Source organism: Lathamus discolor, chromosome 4 (assembly GCF_037157495.1).
Source record: "Lathamus discolor isolate bLatDis1 chromosome 4, bLatDis1.hap1, whole genome shotgun sequence".
Lineage (NCBI taxonomy): Eukaryota > Metazoa > Chordata > Aves > Psittaciformes > Psittacidae > Lathamus > Lathamus discolor.
The window spans coordinates 60,479,714-60,507,584 of NC_088887.1; the positions used below are offsets into that span (position 1 = coordinate 60,479,714).

General features: G+C 38.9%; 2 protein-coding genes across 8 annotated transcripts in view; one reads left to right on the forward strand and one right to left on the reverse strand.

The window, feature by feature from the left end:
* EIF5B (eukaryotic translation initiation factor 5B) overlaps positions 1 to 2,379 on the forward strand; it is a 36,787-nt gene extending 34,408 nt beyond the window's left edge. The window contains exon 24 of the mRNA XM_065677685.1: positions 640 to 2,379. Within this exon, the coding sequence (XP_065533757.1) occupies positions 640 to 747 (108 nt within the window). The 3' untranslated portion in view covers positions 748 to 2,379. The remainder of the gene's footprint in view (positions 1 to 639) is intronic.
* Positions 2,380 to 4,586: 2,207 nt separating this feature from the next.
* The window catches only part of REV1 (REV1 DNA directed polymerase), a 59,695-nt gene continuing 36,410 nt past the window's right edge, over positions 4,587 to 27,871 (reverse strand). For 6 of the 7 annotated variants that reach the window (XM_065677678.1, XM_065677679.1, XM_065677677.1 and 3 more), the window contains 12 exons: positions 26,169 to 26,288; positions 22,070 to 22,290; positions 20,896 to 21,068; positions 17,097 to 17,199; positions 16,303 to 16,459; positions 15,725 to 15,927; positions 12,877 to 13,110; positions 8,703 to 8,811; positions 7,426 to 7,637; positions 7,089 to 7,248; positions 6,125 to 6,227; positions 4,587 to 5,007 (listed from right to left, as the gene is read on the reverse strand). In XM_065677678.1, the coding sequence (XP_065533750.1) occupies positions 4,896 to 5,007; positions 6,125 to 6,227; positions 7,089 to 7,248; positions 7,426 to 7,637; positions 8,703 to 8,811; positions 12,877 to 13,110; positions 15,725 to 15,927; positions 16,303 to 16,459; positions 17,097 to 17,199; positions 20,896 to 21,068; positions 22,070 to 22,290; positions 26,169 to 26,288 (1,907 nt within the window). In that variant the 3' untranslated portion in view covers positions 4,587 to 4,895. Of the gene's footprint in view, positions 5,008 to 6,124; positions 6,228 to 7,088; positions 7,249 to 7,425; positions 8,569 to 8,702; positions 8,812 to 12,876; positions 13,111 to 15,724; positions 15,928 to 16,302; positions 16,460 to 17,096; positions 17,200 to 20,895; positions 21,069 to 22,069; positions 22,291 to 26,168; positions 26,289 to 27,871 lie in introns of those variants that run through there. The other variant, XM_065677682.1, reaches the window with a different exon arrangement.

Genomic DNA, 27,871 nt, shown 5'->3' on the forward strand with positions numbered 1-27,871 from the left:
TTGTAGTGGTGTCCCTTGAGGACCAAAGGAAGGATGTACGGCAGCTAAAAATACCCTGCACCTGAGAGGACAAAACACAGCTCTTTGTACGGTTGTGCTCAGAGCAGCTTAACAGACCCCATGGCACTGCAGCATGATTGTTTGCCTGGTTTTGAAGTTGTGCAATAGATAGCAATACTTCAGTAGCTCTGATTCTGGAGCATGGGGCTTGGGTGAGAAGAGGATGAGCCCTTGTTCAGTCTTCAGCTGTCAGAAGCAGAGCCACAGCTCTCCACACTCCAAACTGCTTCAGTTAGCAAGCTGTGAGACACCCTCTGGCATACACATGCTGGGGATAGCAGGCACAGGGATTTTTCAGGTGGAAATGCAGAGCTTGGGAGGTTGTGCTGGTCCTGTGGGCGCTGGGGGCAGTGGGAGGTCCTATCCATTCACAGGTCCTGTGAATTCACCTCTGAATCCCAAGCGAGGGGTAGGATGTGAGGAATCACAGGTCGCAGACATGAGTAGCAGAACTGGGGTTAAGAGGAGCTTTTCTGCTGTGTGAAGTGCTGCCCTTCTTCAAATCAGTTCCTTCCAGCACCTTAAAAGCTGCTTTTGTTAATAGGCATGTGTTTCTGATGGGTTTGTCTTGTGTTGCAGATCAGTCGTCAGTCCATCGATGCGCTGAAGGACTGGTTCAGGGATGAAATGCAGAAGTCTGACTGGCAGCTTATAGTAGAACTGAAGAAAGTGTTTGAAATCATCTAGGTAACTTCTTACAGCAAAGGGGAGGCAGGAATAAGCACAGTATTCCTGTTTTTAAAGTTACCAACAAAGTCATATATTGAAGACAGTGTTGGGTATATGTTTGGGAGGAAAATATGTGGATAAAATGTTTTCCATGAGAAACCAAGAAATTTACACTGGTTTGACAGTGGTCAATTTACATGTTCCCATGGTTCCAATGTGCCTGTTCACCTCTCCTATTGCCCTTCCTACTACTGGCTGCTGTTTTAAAGTTTGCCCTTCCTTCTCTTACACCTCCCTTCCACCCTTCTTCCCTCCCTCTCTCCAGAATAAAATAAAAGAAATTGAATTTTTATTACAGAACTAAAGCTCTTTCACTTTTTTACTGAGGAGATCAGTACTGCAGTATTTGATTACCCAAGCTTCTGCAGACTTTGTGATTCTTGGGACATTTTTGATGTAAGAAACTTCTTTATTTATGCATACCTCTTCCCTCAGTCTCTTTTCCAACATTCTTCTGCTTTGTGCCTCTAGAAATTTTTTTAAATAGAGAATTAGGCAATTGGCTATTTCTGTACTTGCTTTGTGTGAAACAATGATGTAAAGCATAGTTGGTCACCTTTTACTGCTTGTACAGTTCATGAAAGTCGACCTGTAACCATTATACTGCAGAGCCGCAAATAAAGGAGATGGACGTAGCAGCCCATTGTTTTACAGTTTGCATTGATAAACAAGGTTTCACTTCATGGGCTGTCACGGATGTGCAAGTGCCAGGCAGAGCCTTTGCCTCTGGGGGCTTGGCAAAGTAGTGGAGCAGTGTTCCAGCAAAGGCATTTCTTCCTCTGGCTCCCTTCCCCTCACAAAGTGTGTATGGTGGTGGTCTTGGTGTCTCCTTCCATGTTCCCAAAGCTCTGGAGTTGCAGCCCAGGTGTGAGGTTCTGCTGGGAGGAGCTGTGAGGTGGCATCTCTGCTCCAGCTGCTGCTCAGGGTTGTAACTACAAGTGAGGGTGATTCTGGATGTTGCATTGAAGCCGTTGAGTCACCTGACAGCGTGGGACACAGAACCAGCTCCAAAGGCATTTATTTGATGATTGTGGTGTGCAGAAGTCACCCTGTAATCCCCACCTCCCTACCTCTCCCCTTCCCCTGTGGCTCCCTGCTAAAGATGACAGCTTTACCTGTTCCTGATCATGGCATCTCCTGGTAACTGACAGCTCATGTCCAGAGGAGCTAAACCACCACTTTTAAAAGCACAAGCTGGAACATTAGCATTTAAAATATTGACAAGGATTTAACTTGCAGTAAGCAGTTTGGTCAGATTTCCTTCTGTCACTTAGACTACTTTTTCTGTTTGGAAACTGAATTTTATAACTGGGATTGTGCAGACTCCAGTATAGAGGAGCACTTACCTCCTTTGGCAATGGGATTTAACCTACCAAAATGATGTGTGTTTGTTTGACTCTAAATGTGCCCTGGAAGAGGACTGCTTTGGTACATTTGGTGCGGTGTGAACTCACAGCACTGGGAAGTGATGGTTTAGAATGGAGTAGTCACAGCAATGAGACTGCATTTCATTGTTAGAAGTTTCTTTTGCAAACTATGCAATCATGAAAACTACATTAATAAAAAGTTCTTAAGAACCTAGATGTCAAACATTGTGGTCTTGAAGTATTTGTGATTGTTTCCTCAAATGTGGGTGTTCTTCCCGCAGGTAGAAACTGGGAAAAGGATCATGCAACTTCTGCAGGTTGATGATTGTGAAACTTAAGACCATACCCTCACTCAAATGATTTAAGCAGGCAGGTAACTGTTGAATGTAACATTTAAGGGAGAATGGAAATTATTACAAATTACAAATACCCTTACTCAGTTAAAGTAATGTTCTGAATCCTTCTAAACCAGATTTACCAATTTCGTCTTGAGCAGCACTTGGCCAAGCCAGAGCTGTGTACCTGAAACCTAACTGGCAAAATACTTGCTTGAATTTCAATAAATATATTCCTTTATGTGAGCAGTTATTGTGCTGGTTTTCTTAAGCAGGGAAAGGAGAAAAAGGCACCTCCAAAAGTCATGCAATTAAAATTTGCTAACTAGTGCAATTTGATTCAGATGAGGTCCCTCTCCCCCTAGATCTGTATCTACAAATAGCTGCAGTTAGGTACCAAACAAGGTAACTTGAGCTGGGAAAATCAGTCTTATCGTTGGCTGCCTGAGGGTGGAAGGGACCTTTTGCACTCGCCAAGTCATAGCCTACCCTGTGGTCAGGAAAGGGGAAGTATAAGCAGGTTTTGAGTGTCTCCTGTGAACAAGGACCTATAACCCCTGTGGACAGCCTGGTCCAGGGGCACTGTTGTTAAAAAGAGTTATTTTGGTATCCAAAGTGTGTTGTCCTGTGCCCTTTCACTTGATGCCGCAGGGGAGAGTCTGTCTTTTGTCTTCTGCTTTTCCTCCATCGGATCTAAGATGCCCCCAGCTTTCACTTCTTCAGGCTCAAGTGTTTCAGCTCTCTCAGCCCCTCCTTGTATCGGGAGAAGCTCCACTCAACCTTAAGCACTGCTGTGGCCCTGCACTGGAGTTGCTGTGAATGTCCACATCCCTCTTGTATTGAGGAGCCCAGATCTGGGTCCAGCACTTTTGGCTGTGTCTCACCAGTGCTGAGTTGAGGGGCACAGTCTCCTCCTTTCACCTGCTGGTGATGTTCTTCCTCATGCCAGCCTGCCCAGGTAGTTTTCAATCCATTGGTGTTGCAGTAGCCCATACTTCATCACCTTGTTTAGCAGGATAGTACAAGCAGCCTTGCTGAAATCAAGGGAAACATCTGTCCTTCCCTCATCTTTCACCTTGTTGATAGATGGGTACCTCTTCCACTGTGCCATACAAAGGAAGCACAGGGCACAACCCAAAGCTAATAAACAGTCACTGCTGTACCCTATAGGGCAGCCAGTGAAGTGACTGCAGAGCATTTTCTGCTCAAGTTGCAGTTAACTGCAGTTAATCTGGCTAATAGAGATGGTTCCTGCTGTGCTGGTGGTACAAATCCTGTTCCACAGCTAGCTCCAGTTTGCATTCCAGCTTCAATACTACAGTGTGTGGGCCCACACTCATCCATACTTGTTTCCCCTCCCATACTTTCTAAATCAAATTAAAAGATTTGTCTTGCCACCAGTGTTGTTTTTCAAGTGGTCTTCATTCTTTCCAGCCTTGCTGCAATGTATTGGCCAAATAGGACTATCTGAGGCTGGTGCACATCTGCAAAAAGCACACTTGCCCAAAATGCAAACTGTACAGATGCAAGCGTATCTCTCCCTACTATGAATGCATAGAGACAGGGCTGTTTATTTCACTTCTCCTACTGACTACAGCCTATTTTATGTTGCATCGAGGAAATGTATGTCACAAGCTGGGAAGAACTATCAAGTGGGAAGTGAGCACTCAGGAGCGATAGAGGCTTCAGCAGTGCCCCATGTCAGCTACTTCCCTTGTTCCTCTACGTAATTGTGCAAAGATCTTCATTTGTCTCCCTCCCTGAGCACACAGCTCTGAGGTAACAAGCACACCGAAATAGAGAGGTCAGAGAGCACTTACTTACACTTCTGCTCACACCATGTGTGCTTTGGGAGTGGCTGGGCCACACCAGCTTCTGTCTTTGAAGGATGAGGCTGAAAATGAGCTAATATTCTTCCCTTAGCTTCTGGAGAAGAAAGAAGCAGCAGCCAGGTGAGGGTACAGCAATCTCCTCTGTATGTTGAGACAGTGGCATTGTGTATGTAGAACTGTGTAAAATGAATCAAAGCTGTGGCTTTAATACAAGGGGTTAGCTATATACCAAAGCATCACAAAATAGAATCAGTACAAAAATATACATACAGTTCTTTATTAAACAACTGTAAACACTTCACTGTAAAAATCCATAAAACTTTATAAACAAACATTTTGTAAATAGATTCTATACTACAATAAAAGAATTTTAACACAATTATTTACATGCAATACTGACAAATTTGGCACTTTCTGAAAAGAAATGTACAAAACACTTTGTTGTTTAAAAAGAAATCTGAAATTATAAAAACTTAGGGCATTACTATCATGCACTTTGCAAATACCTCACAAGCACTTATGGCACAGCTAGCAGAGAGCTCCAGGCTCTCATCAAGCTCTTTACTACAAGTTCAGATAACTTTTAATGTGCTTCCGTAAGTTTGTTGTAAAACTACCTGAACATTGTCAAGAATGAAGTCAAATGCCATATTCCAAACCGATTCCACAGATGACTGCATTAACCTGAAGGAGAAAAGGAGGAAGAGGGCAAAAATTACTGTTAAAGAACCTGTCCTTTTTACAGTAAGTTTTAGTTTTCACACTGGAAAACAGAATCACAGCACTTCACTGTGAATGGTATTTTGATTTCATCTTGGTAAAGGCCTCTATACTGTATTTATTGCTAATAATAGAAACAAAGCATGGAGGCCAACAGACAGCTACGTTACCTCTATCACTGCACTACTACTAGAAGCAAATTAAAGAAATTCTCAAGGAAAATGAAGCAGCTCTGTTCTCTCAAAATCCCTTCTAGATCACTGTGACAGGCAAGCAGGGGGTTCTACACTTACAGCTTTGGAAGGCCTTACATCAGGGACAACATGCATCATCCAACTCCTGATCCCTTGCCCTATGCTTGGCACCATGCCTTGGAGAGACACGCTGCCATTGGTGCAAACACCACATATAGGGACCAGGACTGGACAATACCGCTTTCTGAGGAGCTTCATAAACAATTTACTATGCAGCATTCAACAAAACAATTAACTGCACTACCTGGTTTGCATTTCCTGAGGCCTAAAGACATCAAAATCATCATACAAAATTATAGTGAAGTTTTTACACTGCTGTAGTCTTTTGGGTGTTAATTCTGTGAAATAAATATTTTCCTGATAGAAGACATGGAAAGCTGAGCTCGATAGTTACGTATCAGTTAGTAAGCACATCATGAATGGAACCTGGGCCTTCTGACTCATGGGAACAGTAATGGGAGCACAGTAACTAAGTAACAAAAAGCAGGAGAACAAAATCAGATGAAATGAAGGTATGCCTGAGACAGCGCCACGAAAAATGAGCGAAAACAGTATGAAGGGATAATGCTGACAAAAACTGTATCCTTTGTCTAGAAACAAAAGACACTGTAGCAAGTACTGTTAAATGCTACTCTTATTTTTTCACAAATTACCTGTTTTAAAAGCCCAACTCTTCTCCCCACTCCTGTTCTTGAATAAAATTTAAACTTAAAAAATCTACACTCATAATGGAATTCTCATGGTCTTGTGGCCTCACAGTGAAGCAGTTGGCGCATACATTCTAACAAAAATGGTCTAAGTGTCACAAATACTAGCAATTGAGCTACCTTTTCATGTACTTTACAACCAGATCCAACTTTTCCAAATCTTTCTCTTCTATTAGGTCCGTACAATACTTAACAACCTGTAGAATGTCTTCTTCCATAGGATCTGTAATAAAAAGGTAACTTTAAGTATACTTTCACAGAACAAATGGAATATAATAGAAAGAAATTCTGCAATGTTAGCACATCGGGCCAATCTTACAATTGCTATATCCTCACACCTCCCACCAGCATCACCAGCGGTATACCTAAAAGGGCTGCAAGGTCCTGAAATATGTTTCTCTTGAACTCTTCTTCTTCTTCAGTAAGAATAAATGATGGCCAAGCTAACATTAGCCAAAGGGAAAAGAAGCAGGAATTTAAAATGGAGTGGCTGTTTTGAAACTTGTAGGAGAGCAGTTATGTCCAGAATACGAAGGTCAGATTTCTCAAGACATGAAGCTGTTGCTGGTTGTTTAACGTAACGTTAAAGCTCAGATCACAATTTAGCAATGGTGTGACACTTCTGCACTTTATTCCAGAATTCTTTCCAGCAGTTAGTTTGCATACAAATATCCAACCACAACCAGAACACCCAAAACCAGCATTGCTTTGCCTCTAAAATGACACCTCCATAAGAGGAAAAAAAAAAAACCCCAACGTTTCAACAGCTGTTATCTCAGTGTTTGGAACATGTTGGACAAAACAGGGAAAACCTCCCACACAAGTAACATCAAGGCGTAAGAGCCTAACAAACAGGTTGAAGAGAGAGCAGGTGAATTTCCATGCCGTTAAGAAACGGGAACTGGCAAAAATACAGAATAGCAAGGAAGTAGGAAGAATCAAGTCACTCCAAGACTGCAAGGCAGTAAGACTTCAAGATCACTGTGAAAAACAACCAGTGAAGGAAGAAAGTACAAAAAGCCTACTAAAAAACCAATTTTCCTTGTGATGCCTGCAAGATCACCACAAGCGTGACACCCCATACCTGAAATAGTTGTAATCCATTCTCTCAACAATGTCTTTACATCGTTGAATTCAACAGCTCCAGCTAGGTTGGGTGCTTGTGGCCTAAATGAACCAGGCTGTTGTTTAGTCTGCACAGCTGATGTGCCTGAAGAATCTGAAGTTGATGGAACTGCTTCTGACTGTTACAAACATAAAAGTTGATAATGGTCAGCCTGACAAACATCTTAACACCGTATTTATACATAGATAAGCAATAAGTAAAGATTCCAGTAAAGAAAAGAAGCTGCATTTGTGAACATGGACTAAGTCTAAAGAAACAGACATGGCTTTACTAAAGCTGTTGGTGTTAAAATTACCTGAGCAGCTGTTCCTTCTTGTTTCAAGAAACCATCTATTAGCTTCTGTGGGCTTCCAGTTGCAGCCGGCATGTTTTTTGCAGGGCTACCAATGAGTCTGTTTTTCAAAGGACTCTGAATCTTTTTTACAGGACTGACTGGATTTTTTTTCCTGCTTTTTTTCTTATTTTTCATTGTTCCATGCTTCAGGTGTAAGAAAGGATTTTTTGCCACTGAAAACCAAAGGAACAGTCAGTGGTTGATACACTTAAAATTTAGTTTTTTTCCATTGGAAGGAGGACTCTATCTTCCACAAAGATCTATGGATCAATTTGGAGAACATAACCTAGATAAAGCGACTTTCACACTCACATGCCATTCCAGATATGAGACTTGGTCTTAAGTATTTGAAAAGCACTGCTGGACATTAGTGTACTCAGAGGATACTCAACTATTCATAAGCCTTTTAATATCAACCGTTGCAGTGCTTGAGTATGAGCAGATGGTGAAATCTGAAGCCTACTGGACAAATTGCTTTGCCTCAGTCTGAGCACTGTTCCACCTAGACACCCACTAAGACTTCCCACCAGTGGTTATCAGCAAAACCAGCAGTGAACCCCCCCCAACTATTTTTATATCAGTTTACCAAGGAAATCACTCTCACTCCATCATAGGACTAATGCATATCCTGCATTAGTCCACTGACTATGAAATCAAGTTTTGATTATAATAACACAGTATTTACTGGCAATGAACCCAATGACATTTCCAACTTATTTTATGGCAAAGCCATTCGTGGGGAAGAAATCTTATTTCTTTCTACTGATTATAACAAGGAGGCCTGTGTGATCAGATCAGAGTAAAACCACCTGACTATCAGACATATGGTGAGATGTATCGTATCTCTAATTGACTGAAACTCATACCAGTGCTATGGGGTTCAGGGAACCATGAGAATGCTATCTGAACATAATTTAACTAACTTAGATACTGAAGATGCAATACTTAAATTACACAACATATCAAGTTTAGATTCCATTCTGCAAACATATGGACATGTGTAAGTTCAGTGCCACAGTCCCCATGAATTGAATTAATTACCCATTTAAGTAAAGCTTGGCATCTGTCTGCAAAATGAGACCACAGCTGGTTGTAACTGACAGTCTGTCAAAAATAAAGAAATTTGATTGAACACAGCATCTTCATAGAAGCTTGCGTTATATTTTTCCAGTTTGTTATTTAGGGTTGCGTAACTGTCTTGAATGGTAAGCAACTCCTATACAACTATATATACTCACCAAAAGTGTTAGCAGGTTGCTGCTCTGATTGCTTTTGTCTTTGATCATATGCATCTCTCAGCTCTGCTTGCAACTCAGCAGGTAGTGCAGCAAAAACCTCAGGGTCCACCTGAACAGTAACAGAAGATTCATTTGATTATTTCACCAGTGAGCAGCACTGCTTGCTTTCCTCTAGATCACTTACATGAGAAGGGTAAATCTTATGCCAAGCAAAAAAAAAAAAAAAAAGAGATATAACAAAAACACTGTAAAATATATGTTTTCTTCATGTACTTTAGCTTGTAAAAACCGTAAAATGTTTCACTTGATACTGCTCTACATTTATTATTTCTGAGAATTACTGTTTATGGGCCTATAATTCACTAAGCATCTTTATTCACCCACTTCACTCACCACTATCTTTATTCACCTACTGATCTACAGTACAGCTACATTAACAGCACAATTAAGCCTAACTCAGAAAACACTACCTTCAGATTTCCAAACTCAAGCACTGTGACAATCAGACTTTTGCTCTTCCTGTTCTTTTGATACTTCTATTTCTTGGAAGCTGCTAACTTCCTCAAACAGAACATCACTGGAAACAGTCTCACTTCGTTAAGGACAAGAAAGGCAAGTCCAGCTACCTCGTATTTTGAACTAGCTTGAGAAGATTTAGTTTCCTTCTCCCAGTTGTCTATTCCTTGTTTAACTGATAAAAATGCAGTCCTTTCCAACTGTCCTAGGGGCTTGAATTCTAGACAAGAAGTAATTTGCTCCCAATTGCCATACACACAAAATATAATTTCATATATTACTGTGCGTCTCAAGCAGTAAATTTGTGACAGACTGGTCTTGTACTCCAAGTTTCCCAGTATTACTGAACAGTGTTTTCAGCTTATACTCTGCTCAATCTCAATAAAAAGGCAAACCTGTAATTTCAAGGATTAAATCTGCCTAGCGTGAGAGTGCCCTTTACTTCAGTGGTAGAATACAGAGATGTGCACAAACACCACCAAAAAAATTCATTCAAAATTTCTATTGCTATTCTAAGGGCACAATACAATTCCTGCCATTACCCAAGATACTCTATTTATTGTATGTCAGTATGCATAGATAGTAGAAATTGTCTCTTATTTTCAATACATATTTGATCTTTTTTTTGAACTAAAATACATACGACACATCAGGAAGGTAGGCTATTTGCACATATGATGTCTGAATTATACAGATAATAAACATGAACATGCTCCCCCAGGTAAAACTCATCCATTTAGCACATTTTTTCCATTTTTCAAACTCCATGTGCCAGCACAAACTTTTCACCACCCAAAATGCGCACCAATTAAAAGAGGAAATGGGAACAACTCTGATCTCAATTTGTACAGAACAATGGATTGTGGTGGAACACAGCCAATTAAGTCCAGAGGCTTAAGTTATTTTTTTAAATATAAATCTTACTTAATAAAACGATTCTAAAAAGGTTACTGTTCTCTAGCTAAGCAGTGGAGAGTCAGGAATTTGGAGGCCCTCATTTAACAGCGTTTTTTGTATACACCACTTAATAATTTATACACAAATAAAGCAGAACAGGGAACTGGCTGTGTTTCTGTTATTCCCCCTATCACTGCCCTCTGTAAGTGTAATATGTAAAAATTCAGTTGGAAGAGCCATCAGTCAAGTTCGTATGAATTCAACAGTAATTAATTGGAGTTTTGGGTAATTTACTGTACAGCCAGAGTGTGCTAACATTGCTTTCACATGGCAATGGAGAATCATATGGAGATTCTCCATATCATATGGAGAATCTTGATTTTATAAATTCATGTACTACATCAGCACACAGCTATCATTTTTGATGTGCTGTATAAATTTCCTGAAAACGAACCATGTTATAATGATATAAGGATGAGATGCAAATTTGCCACCAATAATTAATTCCACTACTACAAATGTCATTAGTTTCTAAGCAACTGTAATCTTTACTTCTTGCATCCTATGGTTTTACAGGATTCAGCTGCTACAGAGATATACAGCTCTTCTAAATGTTAAGATTTCTTCAGCAGCTGATGGAAATTAATGCAATTTATCTGAATGCTTTCTATGGGAGAACCTTACCCAACAAAGGATATTTTCCACATGTTTTCTAATGAATAAATCACTATCACCCAATTAATTTGGCACCTGGCATAAAACCACAGTTCAGTCAGAAGGAATGAAGGGTTGAAAACCAAACCTAATTAAGCTATAAAAAGATGGGAGGGTATAATTTACATTTGCTGAGTTGATACAGCTAAAGCACTCAATTTGGAGTGGCTTGCAATGTTTCTATACCTGAAACCTATTACTGCTTACTTGACTGCATCATTTGAAAGAAAGTAATCTCAAATGTTTGTGTGCACTCATACAATATACACTCCCACAAAGACTTTAACAATAAAAAACCCTGTCAAACTATATTCAGACCAAGATGATATTCTGGAATTAAGTTCATGTTTGATTTTACCACCGAAAAAAATCCTCCTGTATTACTGAACTGGTTTTAGCATTTTTTTTTTCCCTGCCAAATGTGAGGAAGCTATTCAACAACATTACCCTAGGTATTAAACTTAGACCTAACTCATAAAATGAAAATTGTAAATCTTAGAGCTTTTCGCCAATAAAGCTGAATGGATTTCAAGAGAAAAATCTGGAGTACAAGCATAAGGCATTCTAAAATAGACAGTATGAATATCCCTGGCAAATAAATAGGAAGTAGTCAATTCTTCTTGAACTGCATCTTCAAACAGAAAGGCTGCTCTGCTAAGCCAACATTTTTGGATCCAGTAACAGTCACAAAGTGCATTAGGAGATAAGAGACAAGAAAACCAGTGCATGAGTACGTAGATTAAGTATTTTTAAGACAATTTCAAGGAGTAATGTTATAATCAAAACACAATAATCAATTTTCGACTACCTAATTGATAGATAAAGCAGAAACACTAACAAAATACAATTTTTATAGAAAGCCTTGTGCAGTTGAAATTCACCCTGAAAAGGAGTGCTAAGTGGTAAAACAACTGTGGAACATAATTTAACACACAAGTCCAAGATAAACTCTTGCCTATGAATGAAGGCAACTACGTGTTTTAAAACAGGGGTATGGAGAGTTCATACACTATTTGCGCATTATCTCCACAGGGGAAACCCAAGTTTGCAGTTCAGGAACAAAAAACCGACACAACTGGTTTCGAGCCAGAGAACTTGAATCAAGGAGAAGAAATTATAGTACCAGAAATAACAATTGCACATTAACTACTGTTCACTGGGTCAGGAATTTCTGATTTTCTTTGGATTCTGTGTCAGCTAAGCAGCATTATACCTTAGAAACAGCAACAAATATCTCTAAATCTGATTAAGTGGTATCAGTTTGTTTGAGAACAATGGAGCAATACCACAGTAAACAGAAAATAGACAAATCAAAATACTGCTCTATTTTAAATTATGCATATGCAAGGTATTGTATCACTGAGTAACCCAATCTTTGATTTTTAAATTAATTTTTACCCTACATTTGTTCAGCACTATCTTGGATTGAAGGGTAGAATATCATTAGAAGCATCATTACTGCTATGTGTTCCTGCTTCAGGCCCCTATTTTGAGAAACAACTTCACACTTTCCTCATCATGGACATGCTGCATACAATCACATTAAAAAATTCTGGAGATATGCACAATCTTTAGCCATGCGTGCCTTTCTCCCAGGAATGTGTTACAAACAATCACATTTACGGAAGCTAGCAGAGGCTGGCTTTACACCATCAAAACATCCACTTAAACAGAGTGAGTCTCCTGTGACTAGCTAAGCAGATTTTAGGACTGCTTCAGACTTACAGTGCAGTGTAACTCAGCTGCAATGCAGAAAAAAGACTGTTTACACACTGGATTGCAAAGCAAAGTGTAAATGAGGAGGTTTTACATCAGGCAACAGCAAAAACACAGGCATACTGATGAGTATAAATCTTTAATAAATACTATCATACTATGTCTGTGAGGCATCAATTAATATTTGAAAGCAAACTTTTTAAAGGTATTAAAGGACCACAAATCATTTTGGCAAGTCACAGATTCTAGTCAAGGCTGTCTCAAGAAAAAGCTGTTAACTATCCCTGTAGGTGGAAACTTGATGTTAATTGATACAATGCAAACATCCTACCTGTGAGAAAGCTGGCAAGGCTATTACATTAATTCCCATATTGGTATTTGGTTCTTGGAGCTGTGGAATTTGTAAAAGCACTGTTCCAACTGGTTGTGACAGAAGTGCTGTGTTACATCCATTTATTGGCTCTTTTCTGTTGTCTCCGTAACTCTCTCCTTGCTGAATGGTGTATATTTGCTCTACTTGTTCTCTGAGATCAGGCGGCAGGGCTTCTAGCACGGACTTATCTAGCTACAAATATATAAAAGCTTTTAGATTTTTCTGAGGAATACATAACAGGGTTAATTTTAGTAAAAAAAAAAAAAAAAAAAAAAAATTCTACAGTTCTTGAATTTTAGAAAAATATTAATCATTTTAATCTGTGTATGCAAACATACTTAGTAACCTGACAGTTACACTCTGCAGCAGGTAGATATAAAAATAAGGTTTAAGATTAAAAAGTAGTTCACTAAATATGAATGCTCAGTTGTATCTTTCCACAGCGCTCAGTGGTCTCATCACAAATCACAACCACAAATATGTAAAGTTTCCTCGACAACTACCTTGTGACAATGAAACCCAAATTCTGAGTTCAAATTACATAGGCAACGTGTTGTTATGAATAATAAACTGATATCTGATATAAAACAATACAGCAATTTATTTTTTTTTTACAGAGTTCTAGAATACATGTTACTAATTTACTTTAATGGTATTCTGTATATTTGCATACTGTCAGGCTCTTGTCATAGATTTTGATAATGAAATAAGCCTTAGATTCAAATTTTTGCCTGCTGTAATTGCTACTTACCGTCAATTATGGACTTGAAACAACTGAAACAACCCCTCAGTGCCTAAAAGTTGCTGTAAACAATGACAGCTGCACAAGTGACAGCATGAATACAACTGACAAGTAAATCTACAGCATCAGTTTTCTCACAAGTAAAACTTGAGTGAACTATGTGGATAAATGCCAGCGTTTGCCTGCAAGTTCTCCTAAATAAGACTCCATGGCAGTTTCAGAAAAAGTTTCATCTTTGACCTTTAAGAAGAAAATTTGGAGTTTATGACCAGATTCTGGATTTACAGAGAACTACAAGTATCTGTGAAAAGTTACTTGGCTTATAGTTTTGAGGGGTTTTCATGAAAGCTGCCTGTATTATTAATCTCTTCAGCTATTCTTCTACATTCTGAGTTCTCTCATTTAAAATTTGCTACATAACTACTTCTATGACCATTTTCTGGAATGCTGGCTGTAGATGTATCTTCCTGTAGCATTCCTAGCACACACCACACAAACTACAGTATGAGACTCTTACCATTCCTTCCCTACACTGAATTACATATTATATTCATATTATAATATGGTTATAAAGCAGAAAGAAAAATTAGTATATTGTGCCATGAGCCACCAAAGTGGTAGGAATTCTACTGCACAACTAGGGCATTTTTCATTTATTTATACATATTCCTCCTATAGCAGAATCTGAGTGTATGGAGGAGCCTCACATTATCCACTCGAGTTGCTTTTAGACCCTCAGCTAGCTTAGGATCTAAAATGTAGGTACTGCATTATACAAAAAAAAGTTTTCTTGCAAGACCATAATTTGCTTCGAAAAACACGCAAATATTTGGAAAAGCTGTTAACAGAACATAAACAAATGCTTTTACAGACTTAAATTACATTACAGATTATTACAGAAAAGCACGTAAATCTGCTCGTACCTAAAATACCTACAAAATTCAGCTCAGCTTGCTCACAGCAGACACATGTAAAGATGTCTGACTGAGTAACGTGGGGTGGAAATAAGGAGGCTCTTTGGTTACAATACAAAAAAAAAAACAAACCCAACAAAAAGACCCAACCAAGCCCCACAGAAATATTTTACTTAAATAGAGATGTCCTCCTCTCATCTAAAAGGCAATATCCTGTACAAATGTTGTGTGCATCTGAGCGCTAATCTTACTTGAAGAACATTAGAAAAGACATAGGAAGATGAGTACCTAAATCTGTAACCAAAGTTTGACATTCTTTTAGGCAGAAACTTAGAGCACAGCCATTGTAGAAGTATATGAGGTAGTGTAAGACTAGTTGCTGTTCAGTTCCTTCTCACTAACTAAAGCTGGAAGACAGATTTATAGTGTAATTTATAGACTGGTATAATTCATGTAGAGAAGACTTACTGATTATCATTTATTGGCATCTGTGGCTAAGAATATTGCTGCCACAAAGACAGAAAACATTACAAAATTCTGTCTTCATGAAAATGACACAAAGTACTCGAGCGAATTCTTCTTGAGCCACTCATCAGTGATTAAGCTAATCAGAAATAATTTTAAAGAGCTAACATAAGACATGGGAATTTACAAATCTGCATCCTATCGTTATCACAGAAACACTGAACATGAACTCTAGCATGTGTCTAAGTTGTCTGACAGAAGTTTTCCCAGTTTACTCTGCGTTTTTTGTAATGAGGCTCTGGTAGCTGGTTGTGAAAGGTGGAACATAATGGTTTTTAGTATTTCAGCCCTGGCATCTTTTCCATTCCTGCTCCATTGCAATCCTTTGGCAAGTGATGGAAAGGAAAAAAGATACTGGAAAATTAAATTTCTTTCCTTTGCATAAATACAGTCTTTTGTGGGTTAGTGTATAAATGACTGCTTTTAAAAAATCTTTTTATTAAGGCAAGATAGTTTAGCATAAGTAACAGTTCCTTATAGCGCACAGTACTCTGCTAGAGCTCTTTTTAGTTAAAAAAAAAAAAAAAAAAAAAAAGCAGTGTAGCCCTTTTTTGTTCTACCCAAGACACAAACAACCCCAAGTTATTAGAATATATTGCAGATGCTTTATATCCTTATATCTTACCTGGGAAGCAGATGGAACCTCAATACTCAAATTAAGCCTGGATTTTACGCTGATAGGAGAATGTACACCATTCCATTTGACAGCAGACTCAGCATTGTTAACATTAGAATTGAGACCAGATGGAAGATGACTACCACGAGATGGAAGAAAAGTGCAGGTTCTTGAATCAGAAGATATCTCAAGGTCCATAGCAGCCACAAATACTATATGTATGAAAACAAAATACAGAATGATCATATAAATTAAAAATACTCTGAAGATTCAAAATACAATGAAGTTAATTTCCAGTTTTATTTGCTAAACAATTTATACAATATTTAGCATAATTATACCACTTTCCATTTCAAAGTATCCTTTATTACTAATAACTTTTGAAAAGGTCAGAATAATCCTATGCAAAGTTTTATTTGTAGCATTTTTATTTGTAGCAGCTAAACCAGCTCTCTAAGAGTTTATGTTAAATAAATAAATAATGTTAAATAATACTGCTACAGTACTAAGTACTCCAAAAGGTAATCTGTGTTGGAGCCCTTCAGAACTGATTGTTATCACACATGCAAAGTACAAAGCTTACTGACCTTCTTTACGTTCTTCTTCTGAGCACTTTTTTGCTTTCTGAACATGAAAAAGATCAATAACTGAATGTGATCCACCAGGTAAGTGTCCAGATTGTACTGCTGAGTGAGCTGAAGTGGTTTTACTGATGGGAACCAACTGCTGTACTTGAATTCCAACCTAAGTCCAAAACATAAATACATTCATTTTATAAAGTTTAAAAAAAAAAACAAAAAACAGAAAATCTGTAATTCTTTCCTAATAAAATTGCCTTCTCTGAAATTGGCTGCCTGTTTTGGGTGGGGGAGAGAAATAAAATATGTTGAAATACACATAAACAGCCACTAAAACCATCCCAAACAAGTCCCAGATTAACCACTACAATCCAACAACTAAGAAATGACAAAGATAATACCCGCTTGACTTCTCTGAGATACAAGATTGCTGTCAACAGGATCATGAAGCAATGTGATGATTATGAAAGTTCTTAGACACCAACAAATATAGCAGTACTGACCAGGAAGTGACTAGCATTAAATCTGGCTACCTGCACCAGAAAGGGATGGTTTTACTGAGGAGAATCTGTACTAAATCCTTCACTTCAGTCTACAAATGAGAAAGATAGTATTTTTTCACTTCTACACATGGTTCTTGCAAAATCCCAATGGATGAAATTAGCCTGATTGACATGAGCTTTGTATTATCTACACTTTTGCTTAAGTTTGGTTATTGTCTACCCTGGGAAACTGAAAATTTATAAAAAGACAACAAAAAAGGCTGATAAAGAGAATAAATTTCAGTTTTCCCATTAACTCACCCCTCTCATATCTGATATATTCAGTTTCATTGTGTGAAACATGTTTAGAGTTTCTTTCCCAATTACTTTTGCGCTGTCTGTTGCATGGTCTAGAGTCACAGTCCTACAAAGAATAAAAAAGTATGGTTAAAAAGGAAACTGTTTCACAAATCCTAAAGACTACAACAATTCTATATTTATTCAAGAGAGGACTTCTAGGAAAGACAGATCGTAATTTCCTGGCATACTGAACTGAAACTGAACACTGTTTTTTTGTTGTTCTATGGTTCCTTTTTAAAGGTAATTAGAACTAAGTATGTTCTACAGAAAACAAGCAGATTACTTAAGAATTGAACATTCTCAGTGTGTGGTCCATGCATTGTCGAATACAGTATGTACTTATATACATGCTACCTACAAAATGCCAGACAAAAACGTTTCACTTCACAGTACTTGTAGAAATGCACTCATGCACTATTCTTCACTAAAGCTTGGGTTCATAAAGAGTTTGCTCAGCATTATTTCAGTTGTGAATTGTCAAAGGTCTAAAAGAAAGAGTTTCAGAAGGAACTCTGAGGAAGATGTAGATATAGGCATCTGCACGTGGATTTCAAATAACAAAGAACTTGGATCAATGGTAAGTGACTTTAAACAACATTCAAATACACATCTTACGCTGCAGACAATTTTCTGCAACAGCTCTCACAAAATTACCTGTGAGTTTTACAAATTGCCACCTGAGAGCTTAAGATGGTAGTAGTAGTGCTTGGTAGCTGTGGATTCTCTAATGGCCTAACATTGGAGACAGATAAGAACAGAATTTCTCATGGCTAATCAAATGTGAGTGGTCTAAAGTTGTCTCACTGAGGTAACTGATGCAGTGTTAATTCTGATGCAGTGGGCTCTATGGACAAAAGGAAGTTCCATCTTGGTATTTTGACAAGATGCCATACTGACAACTTACTGAACACTTTAATGGTGTCTCCTTATATTTCACTCATGGGAAAGCACTCTGGCAGTAGTTCCAAACTTATTAATTCCTTCCATAAAGAAGGAATAAACCTCTATCTCAACATACACTCAATCCAAAAAATATGTTCCTAGTCTGTTAAACCTTCAGCTCAAAGAACTGAGGATAGCCAGAAGACGAAATCATAGGTTGATGGACTTTCTTCTTGATATACAAGCCTCAAAAGGTGATTAGCTTCTGATAGCTAAAGGTGAATTTTGTAGTTTTATTTTTTAGCACAGCTAAATTGTATGTCACAAGCTCACAAGTATGAGGCAGACCCTATGCATGCAAATTCTACTGTTGCTCTGTAACCCACTGAAAGAACACCCCTACCTCTTCAGTCATCAGCAACCCTGAGCAAATGACCCTTCAGTTCAGGAGGGACTCATCTGTTACAACATGAGGTGGATGGAAAAGTAGAAAATACCTATCTTTGAAGATGCCAAATGCACCCTCCTCATACAACAGCCAGTATCATCTCTTTATCTAAGGAACAATGGCTTTGATACAGAAGCGTCTGCCTGAAGAATAAACATCCATTTAGAAGGTTCTCAGACAACCTTGTATATTGAAACAGCATATAACTACCTTATATCTAGGGACTGTAATAATAGGACAAGGGGTAATGGGTTAAAACTTGAACAGGGGAAGTTTAGATTGGATATAAGGAACACGTTCCTTACTCTAAGGGTGGTGAGGCACTGGAATGGGTTGCCGAAGGAAGTTGTGAATGCTCCACTCCTGGCTGTGTTCAAGGCCAGGCTGGGCAGAGCCTTGGATGGCCTGGTTTAATGTAAGGTGTCCTAGCCCATGGCAGGGGGATTGGAACTAGAGGAACTTAAGGTCCTTTCCAACCCTAACTATTCTATGACTCTTATGCCTAGGTATCATTTTTGTGCTTTCAGTATGCAAGCATATAGATTTGAGACTAAAAAGAAAACCAACACAACTTTAGTCAACACCATCCGGCTGAACAACAGGAAGCAAAGAAGAATCAGAAATAAAGAAAGGGGAAGAGTAACAACACTCCTTGTGGAAGCTGAAGGTCCTACTCGTTTCAAAACGACCTATCAACTGACTACCGAAGCAGAGTAACTGGGTTATCCCATTTCACCAGGGACGGGCATCCACCACAGGTAGAATCTCAATGAGATCAAGAATGATGCAGCATGACCAAACTGAAAGGGATTTTACTATGTTAATAATGATCCAGAAGAAAATAAAGGTATTTCTGATGAGGAACTTATGACTGTATGAAAAAGCTTAACTGCAAAGGTCAAGAGACATCAACCTTCTTATGGCCAGCTCAAGAAGGGTGGCCTTCTTGAACAGCTGAAACATGGGGCACAGTCTCTGACCTTGAGATTTTGAGATTCAACTTCCTTAGCTCCACTTTAGACGAGGACCTTAGTGACATGGTTTAGTGATGGACTTGGCAGTCCTGACGCAATGGTTGGATTTGATGATCTAAAAGGTCTCTTCTGACCCAGCTGATTCTGTAATTCTTTGGATCTTTGCTGTCTTTTCTAGGACCAGAAAAATTCTCTGCAGACTTCTTGGTGCAACAACATGAAAGACAGATTGGACACAAAGAAACTTGTCTGTACTAAGATGGGCAACTGCAGTCCAAGGTGTCTCGATGCCAGCTCCAATCTTCAGAATACAAAGTGGTCTCTCAGTCTTTTGCAAATACTGCCCCAGTCCCCACACATTCTCAATTTGGAGAACAGTACTGATCAGACATCCTTCTTGCCAAATACAAGTATTTTCTTTGAGAACTTGACACCAACTGTCAGGCTCAGCATATGATCAACAAGCTACCAAGGAACAGCAGAAAGCCCCTAAAGAAAAAGAAAAATAACCCAATGCTACACTACACACAACACTACACTATAGCAGCTCAGGGAGAGGAAGAGTTTGCAGCAGCAGAACATTTCAACTCAGCTGGTCACTGAAGAAATAAAACTGCTCCTGCATGCTTGTCAAAGTACAGAATGTAAATACTTCTAGAAGTACTGCAAAAGGAAAATACAGCTCCAATAATTGAGCAAGCTGGAGAAACGAACACCAAATATATATATGTACATCTGTATTACTGCTTGTAGATAAACCCCTTAAAAGATCAAAAGTCTTTATTAGTATTTCATGAGACTATTATAAAATTAAAAGCAACCTTTAACTATATTACTAAAGTCAAAAAGGAAGAATATCTCCCTGCCAAGAGAAATGGGTAGTCACAGTAATTAATTGCGGATATTTCACTAAATCACTTTAATTTTTAAATAGCATTCACAGATACGCACGACTACATTCTCTCAAGAAAGCAATTTCAAACCACAAAGAATGAACTTGTGGAGTCAGATTCCTTCTTTCCTGTTTCTGCTTCCTCTGAAAACCACAAATTGTTTCTTCTATGCCCACAAACTTTCAACTTCTGATGTATTTTCTTTTTCCCCCATTTTAATCTTTGAACAAACTCAAAGGCAAAAGATGACTTAAAATTGTTCTCTCTTTATGACAGACACCTTAGTCTCTTCCTTCTTTCACCTCCCAGTATGCCATGTTTATCACTGGGGGATTTACATTCCATGCTAATGACTGAAAGACCATGTATGTACAACCCTAACACGGAGGACTTCTGATAATACTATTCTACTTTGGATTTTGGTGCAGGTTTGATATGTACACAAAAAGGTACCAAGCACTTTAAAGTTTCTGTCCTGTCTTCCTGTAGGTTTTGGTGCCCAACATCCTGTAGAAGTGTGCTCCTGCCTACTAGTAACCATTCTTTTTTCCAGACATAGTTACCTGGCGATATTATCACAGATCCCATGACCTCCGTATTTTGCAGGCTCCACAGGTGCCCCAGCCTTTCTGACCATAATTTTAAGGGTCAATCGTTTACCCTTCATACCAGCAGCTTCAAGCCTACGTTGGATTTCTTCTGAGAGGCTCAGAAGGAATGCTTCTGCTTCCTTAGGCTGAAGGGGAAAAACAACATGTTTAGATAATTATTATTTTTCAAATATTGAAGGTAAATCATTAAGGCTTAATGCAATCCAGATTGTGTAAACTGAAAAGAGCAAGCTGACTCATAGGCAATTGTCTTATTTAACATCATTAACATCAATATTGTAGGTCGCTGAAGTTAGGTGAGATGGTAGATTCCTATCCTAATGTTGAAATAAGTAGGAAATACTAAGTCCTTTTGGAAATAAGCCTTAAAACCCCAAATATATTTAGAAACCCCAACACAGAATTGAAAGTCTAAGCACACACCTAGAGGATGAAGGGCATAGGGCTTGTAAGGAAAATACTTTGACCATGAGGAAAGTCCAGCAGTGGAAGACGTTATTTAGAGAAGTTTTGCAGTCTTCATTCTTGGAGGTTTTCCACACCAGACTGGATAAAGCCCTGAGCAACTGGTCTGATCTCAAAGCTTCCCCTGCATAAAGCAAAAGGCTGGACTACACAACACCATGAGATCTCTCCCAACTTTTTTTTCCCCTGTAATTTCTATAAATGCTTCAGTTCTCAATAAAGAGCCGAGTTATTTTTTAATACAATTTTCTCAACAACACACCTTTCCCCCCACCCCCCAATATTTGTAAAAAGTCCAGTAAAAATGTTGTACTGGTGCTGGTTTCAGGCACTGGCATCTTTGAATAATCAGCATTTAAATGAAAGAGAATGCTAGGTGCTGACAAACCTACTGCAGTTCTCTCTTTCTGTACCAGACTTGTATAACGAATGCAGAATAGCCAGCTAATTTTGTGCAAGCTTCTTTTCAGTCCAATACTTTTGTAGTCTCTCCTCCCATTTTATCGTTTGGTCTCCTATTTCTTCATTTTCCTCATTCCTATTTGGTGGCTAAGATGGTGCTCTAACAGATCAAAGTGTAAGTGAAAATAATCAGAATATGAGAAGATTCTTCTATAGCTGAAAGAAGTCACTGCAGAAAAGAAAACAAGTTAGAATTTACCTGTGTAAACCTTATTCCATAGTTGATTTCTGCTGAAACAGATTTTCTTTCTTTTTCTGTACGAACAGGTCGATCATCCAAACCACGACAAAACCTGTAGAGCATTTGTCCTGTTTTTGGACCAAACTCTTTTTGCAGTTTTGACATTGAAGCACACTGCAGATCTCCACAGGTTTTAATTCCCAAAGAAGCCAGCTTAGATTCCATCGCCCTGCCAACTCCTAACAACAAAGCAATTACTTCTGTTAACTCTATACAACTCTGAGCCAGTCAGGTTTTGAACAAACAAAATCTGCCTTTTTAAACCTACACTAGGTTATGCCAAATAAATAAATAAATATATAAAATGTTGAATGACTCTTGCTTGCAAATCTTCTTGACAACATACTGCTTATTACAGAGCATATAGCTCTGGACACCGCAACACTCAGTCCAAGAAGAGTATCCAATATGTAATATGTTTTGCTACCATATACAAGTGATTTAATCTGCAAGAAAACCGTCAAATACTTTGAATACTGTTCCACTGCTTCCAAGGCAGAAAAATAATATTTCAGGTAGAAGTGATGGCATACCTGTATCACTTGTGCTTTGAATTACCAAGCACTCGAAACTGTAGGTATCCATGGCAACAGCACATATGTAAGTATGATAAACTTAAGTACATGTCTGGGTTTTGGAGAGGTGGCTGTTACTTCTGAAAAATATTAGTCCTATGAGTTTACACTACCAAAGTCTGTGAAAGTCAGAAATCACAGGTAATCAGCTTCTATCTTTCAAAATCTCTTTGTCTTAGTGGCATTATTAACACCAACACTAAAAAGTTTTTACTGTGAATATGCAAGTGAATTCCAAGAACTTCAAAATACTCAAGTCAAATCCAAGTATTATACATCCTTCTCTCTAAATTGGAGAGATATCAATTTGATGGATGGACCACTCGGTGGATAAAGAACTGGCTGGATGGCTGCATGCAAAGAGCTGTGGTCAATGGCTCAATGTCCGGCTGGAGACCAGTAACGAGTGGTGTCCCTCAGGGATCGGTGTTGAGACCGGCCTTGTTTAACATCTTCATCGCTGACATGGACGGTGGGATTGAGTGCGCCCTCAGCAAGTTTGCCGATGACACCAAGCTGTGTGGTCCGGTTGATATGCTGGAGGGAAGGGATGCCATCCAGAGGGACCTTGACACGCTTGTGAGGTGGGCTGATGCCAACCTTATGAAGTTCAACCACGACAAGTGCAAGGTCCTACACCTGGGTCGGAGCAATCCCAGGCACAGCTACAGACTGGGCAAAGAAGAGATTCAGAGCAACCCTGAGGAGAAGGACTTGGGGGTGCTGGTCGATGAAAAAATGAACATGAGCCAGCAGTGCGTGCTCGCAGCCCAGAAAGCCAACCGTATCCTGGGCTGCATCAAAAGGAGCATGACCAGCAGGTCGAAGGAGGTGAGCCTGCCCCTCTACTCTGCTCTTGTGAGACCTCACCTGGAGTATTGTGTGCAGTTCTGGTGTCCTCAACATAAAAAGGACATGGAACTGCTGGAACAAGTCCAGAGGAGGGCCACGAGGATGATCAGGGGACTGGAGCACCTCCCGTATGAAGACAGGCTGATGAAATTGGGGCTGTTCAGCCTGGAGAAGAGAAGGCTGTGTGGAGACCTCATAGCAGCCTTCCAGTACCTGAAGGCGGCCTATAGGGATGCTGGGGAGGGTCTCTTCGTCAGGGACTGTAGTGACAGGACAAGGGGTAACAGGTTAAAACTTAAACAGGGGAAGGTTAGATTGGATACAAGGAGAAAATTCTTTCCTGTTAGGGTGGTGAGACACTAGAATTGGTTGTCCAGGGGGGTTGTGAGTGCTCCATCCCTGGCAGTGTTCAAGGCCAGGTTGGATGAAGCCTTGGGTGGGATGGTTTAGTGTGAGGTGTCCCTGCCTGTGGCAGGGGGGTTGGAACTAGATGATCTTGAGGTCCTTTCCAACCCTAACTGTTCTATGATTCTATGAGTAATTTTCTGAGGGAAAAATGTCTTCTGTAAATTATGCCAAAGAGAAACGATGCTGTGCTGTGAACTGTGATCAGCTAAGGAAGGGGATACGTAAAGAGAATTTCTGACAAACCTGCACCTGTCTATGTATGCTATTCCTGCCACTTTTCCATTTCAGTGTCTATTGTCTTTCAATTTCCTGCCTCCTATTTTTTTTTCCTTAAAAAAACTAAAATAGTATTTGAAACATTTTAAACTAAGTATGTGTGTAGACATGCAGGCTGAGCATAAATGAGAGCTTACTCAGCACTTTTTGTACTGTGTCTGTGTCATATTATACTACTAAAGTAGTAAATAACAATTCAATACAGAATTAGAGCCAGGAAGCACTTTAGCTTACAGGTCTTTAAAACATTTTCCTGTAACAATAAAAAAATATAATGAAGCCTGCTTTCATACAGATGTATTCCGTATATCCTGAATATCTATCATTCTGCCAAAACAGTAGTTCCAGTTCTCTGCCACTTCTCTGTGAACCCTGCTATGCCTCAGAGAACCTCACTAAAACACAGGGACCAGAAATACTTCTTTCCTTCCCTTCAGCTTTCTCCTTCGTCTTCTCTATGTCCACAGGCATCCCACTCAATCACCCCAGTTTTCCCTTACTGATATATCCTTCCGTCTCCTGAAGAAATCCACCCACAGATCCTGAAGGAGCTGACAAATGAAGTTGCTAAGACACTGGCCATCATATTTGAAAAATCATGGCAATCAGGTGAAGCTCCTGATGACTGGAAAAAAGGGTAATATAACCCCCATTTCCAAGAAGAGGAAAATGGATGACCCAGGGAATTACAGACCAGTCAGTCTCACCTCTGTGCCTGGTAAAATCTTGGAGCAGATTCTCTTGGAAGGCATGCTAAGGCACATGAAAAACAACAAGGTGCTTGGTGACAGCCAGCATGGCTTCACTAAGGGGAAATCCTGCCTGACCAGTTTGGTGGCCTTCTATGATGGGGCTATGGAACTGATGGACAGGAGTAGAGCAGTTGATGTCATCTACCTGGACTTGTGCAAAGCGTTCGACACTGTCCCACAGGACATCCTTCTCTCTAAATTGGAGAGACATCAATTTGACAGGTGGACCACTCGGTGGATAAAGAACTGGCTGGATGGCTGCATGCAAAGAGTTGTGGTCAATGGCTCAATGTCCAGCTAGAGACTAGTAACGAGTGGTGTCCCTCAGGGATCGGTGTTGGGACCGGTCTTGTTCATCATCTTTGTCGCTAACCTGGACAGTGGGATTGAGTGCGCCCTCAGCAAGTTTGCCGATGACACCAAGCTGTGTGGTTCGGTTGATACGCTGGAGGGAAGGAATGCTATGAAGATGGACCTAATGTATATTTTAAGTCTATCAGAACCAAAACCTGTTTACAGCTGCATGAAAAACATAACACTGGTAATACTACCACGGCTGCCTTACTTAACACCTTCCTCTCTATTTATCAGCCATTCTAACACAGCTCATGTTGCAAGCAGAAACACTTGTCTAGTTCAGTAACATTCTTCCCCTTCCAAATTTTATTTCTTTTCTTCTCATTCTCTTCAAAATCTCTCAGTTTCTTAGACACAGCAGAGATTAAATAAACTCCTCTCCTTTTTCCCTCTTCACACACTCTCTGTTTCATTATAGCATCTCTGCTATTTTTTCCAACTCCTGACTTCATATACTCCTTTTTAGGAAGAATACCCTCTTGGGCTAGTTCTCATTTCTAAGCAAACTGCCTCTCAGAGTCATAAGTACCTGATGTTACTCATTTGATTACATTCATTATGATACAGCAAGCTCACACTCACTTGAAATGACTAATCTCAATAATTTTTCTAAAGATTATAAGGTTGCATAACATTCTCTTCCATAGATCACGTTGCATGAATCCATAAAATTCTTTACTAAAAGAGATGCTTCTCAAAGATCCAAAAGGTAACATTCTTTCCAGAAAGTTGAGAATAATCATAACCATGGAATAGCATCTAATCTCAGAACACAGATTTGTAACTGAAACTATTTTAATTTCAGGAGCCAAAATGTCCTCTAAAAGACAGGAGTACCTGGAAGACTGGTAACAAGCTGCCCTCTGATAAAATCATCCACTTCTTCAGGTTTTAAGTGATATTGTCCATCTGGCTTTGCTTTACGAGTTGCCATTCTGGCCAGCAGAATATTAGAACCTGTAAAAACAGCAAATTAAATTATGTCTTTGGTAACTTCTGTCCTCTGAAGTAGAATGCCACAGTTCAGTAATCAAGGAAAAAATGCAGAAAGCAGAGTCAAATTCCTTATCTTCTGCAAAGAATTTAATGAATTATATTAATGAGCTTGCTAGCAGTATTTGTTATTACAGCAAGTTAAAACCAACCAACCAACCAAATCCACCAAAAAATTCCAAAACAACCAATAAGTAAGTACTGGACACTTCACTAAGAACAATGAATTTATTTGTCTTGGCTATGTTCTACACATGTTGAGGTACAGATAAAGAGTTAAGTGCAAATGGCTAAAAAATACAGAAGGGTAATATTTTAACACTGCAGAACAGATCACTGTGGTCAATGTAAATAACAGGTGACAATGCTATCCATTGTGTTATATGTGAAATTCTGGAATTTAGCTAATATTTGGGCCTGAGTATGCACTAAAAAATTCCAATGACTTTGTTAAAGTATTATATGCACTCTTAAAAGTGTGGTGGGAACCTAGTCAGCGTTTTTTATTTCCCTATTCATACGTTTGTTCACGCTCAGCCAATAAGATCTCTGGAATGGTACCCAAACACATTCATTATTTGCCACTCAAACACCCCATCCAAAGATAAAGCAAACTAATAAAAGGTCAGGGAGATTGACAACTCACAGCACTGTGTTATTGTTCCTCTTCTCTCACCTATGCTCACATTCTGTCTGTTCTAAAATTTTAGTTAATAAGAGCAGTAACAGAGTTTTACATGCACTGTTTCTCCTGAGGGATTAAACTGATGAAACAACTAATGACAGATTTTTCATTCAATTTCCTATTTAACTATGAGAATGTGTTTTGTCTATAGAGTACTGAAGATTTCTGACCCTCTTATCTATCAAGCATATCAACATAGCCTCTCCCATCACGCAGTCTCAGTGATTTACCTTCTGCAATGTATTATTGCCACAACACAATTACTTTATTGCCACATACTTTATTGAGTTAAAGTATGAAAAAAATAATGCCTCACTTAACAAATGTGTGTTTAATCTTTTACCAGCATTGTTTAAATCAGTTTAGTTTAACCCCTAAAGTCAAAAGGGTAAAAAGTTACATTTATTCAACTGGCATAAGCATGTTTTCAATTTATCTCTGATCAGCCTACAGTGTTGAGAGGAGATCTCAACAGTGTAACAGTATCTATTCAAATTTACATTTTATTATACTGATACAACTTTCACACTGGGCAACATACAAATCACACAAAATGTATGCTTCAGGCAGACCCTGTTTTTGAAATAAGGTCTCTACATTCATGTAATAATAAAACTGCAATTGTTTGCCTCTGACTTATTTACTAAAAATGAAATTATGAGTGAAGAGACAAAGTCCTTGTCATATACCTACCATATGAATTTCTAGAACGGATACCAAAATTATTTTCCAATATCTCAAAAAATACTGATTATTGGAAAAAAACCCCAAATGTCTCTTTCAATTGGTAAGAGAACTATGATAACAGATTAGAAAATAATGCTTTAAAAGTTGATTTTGCTCTTCCTGTAGAAATAAGCAC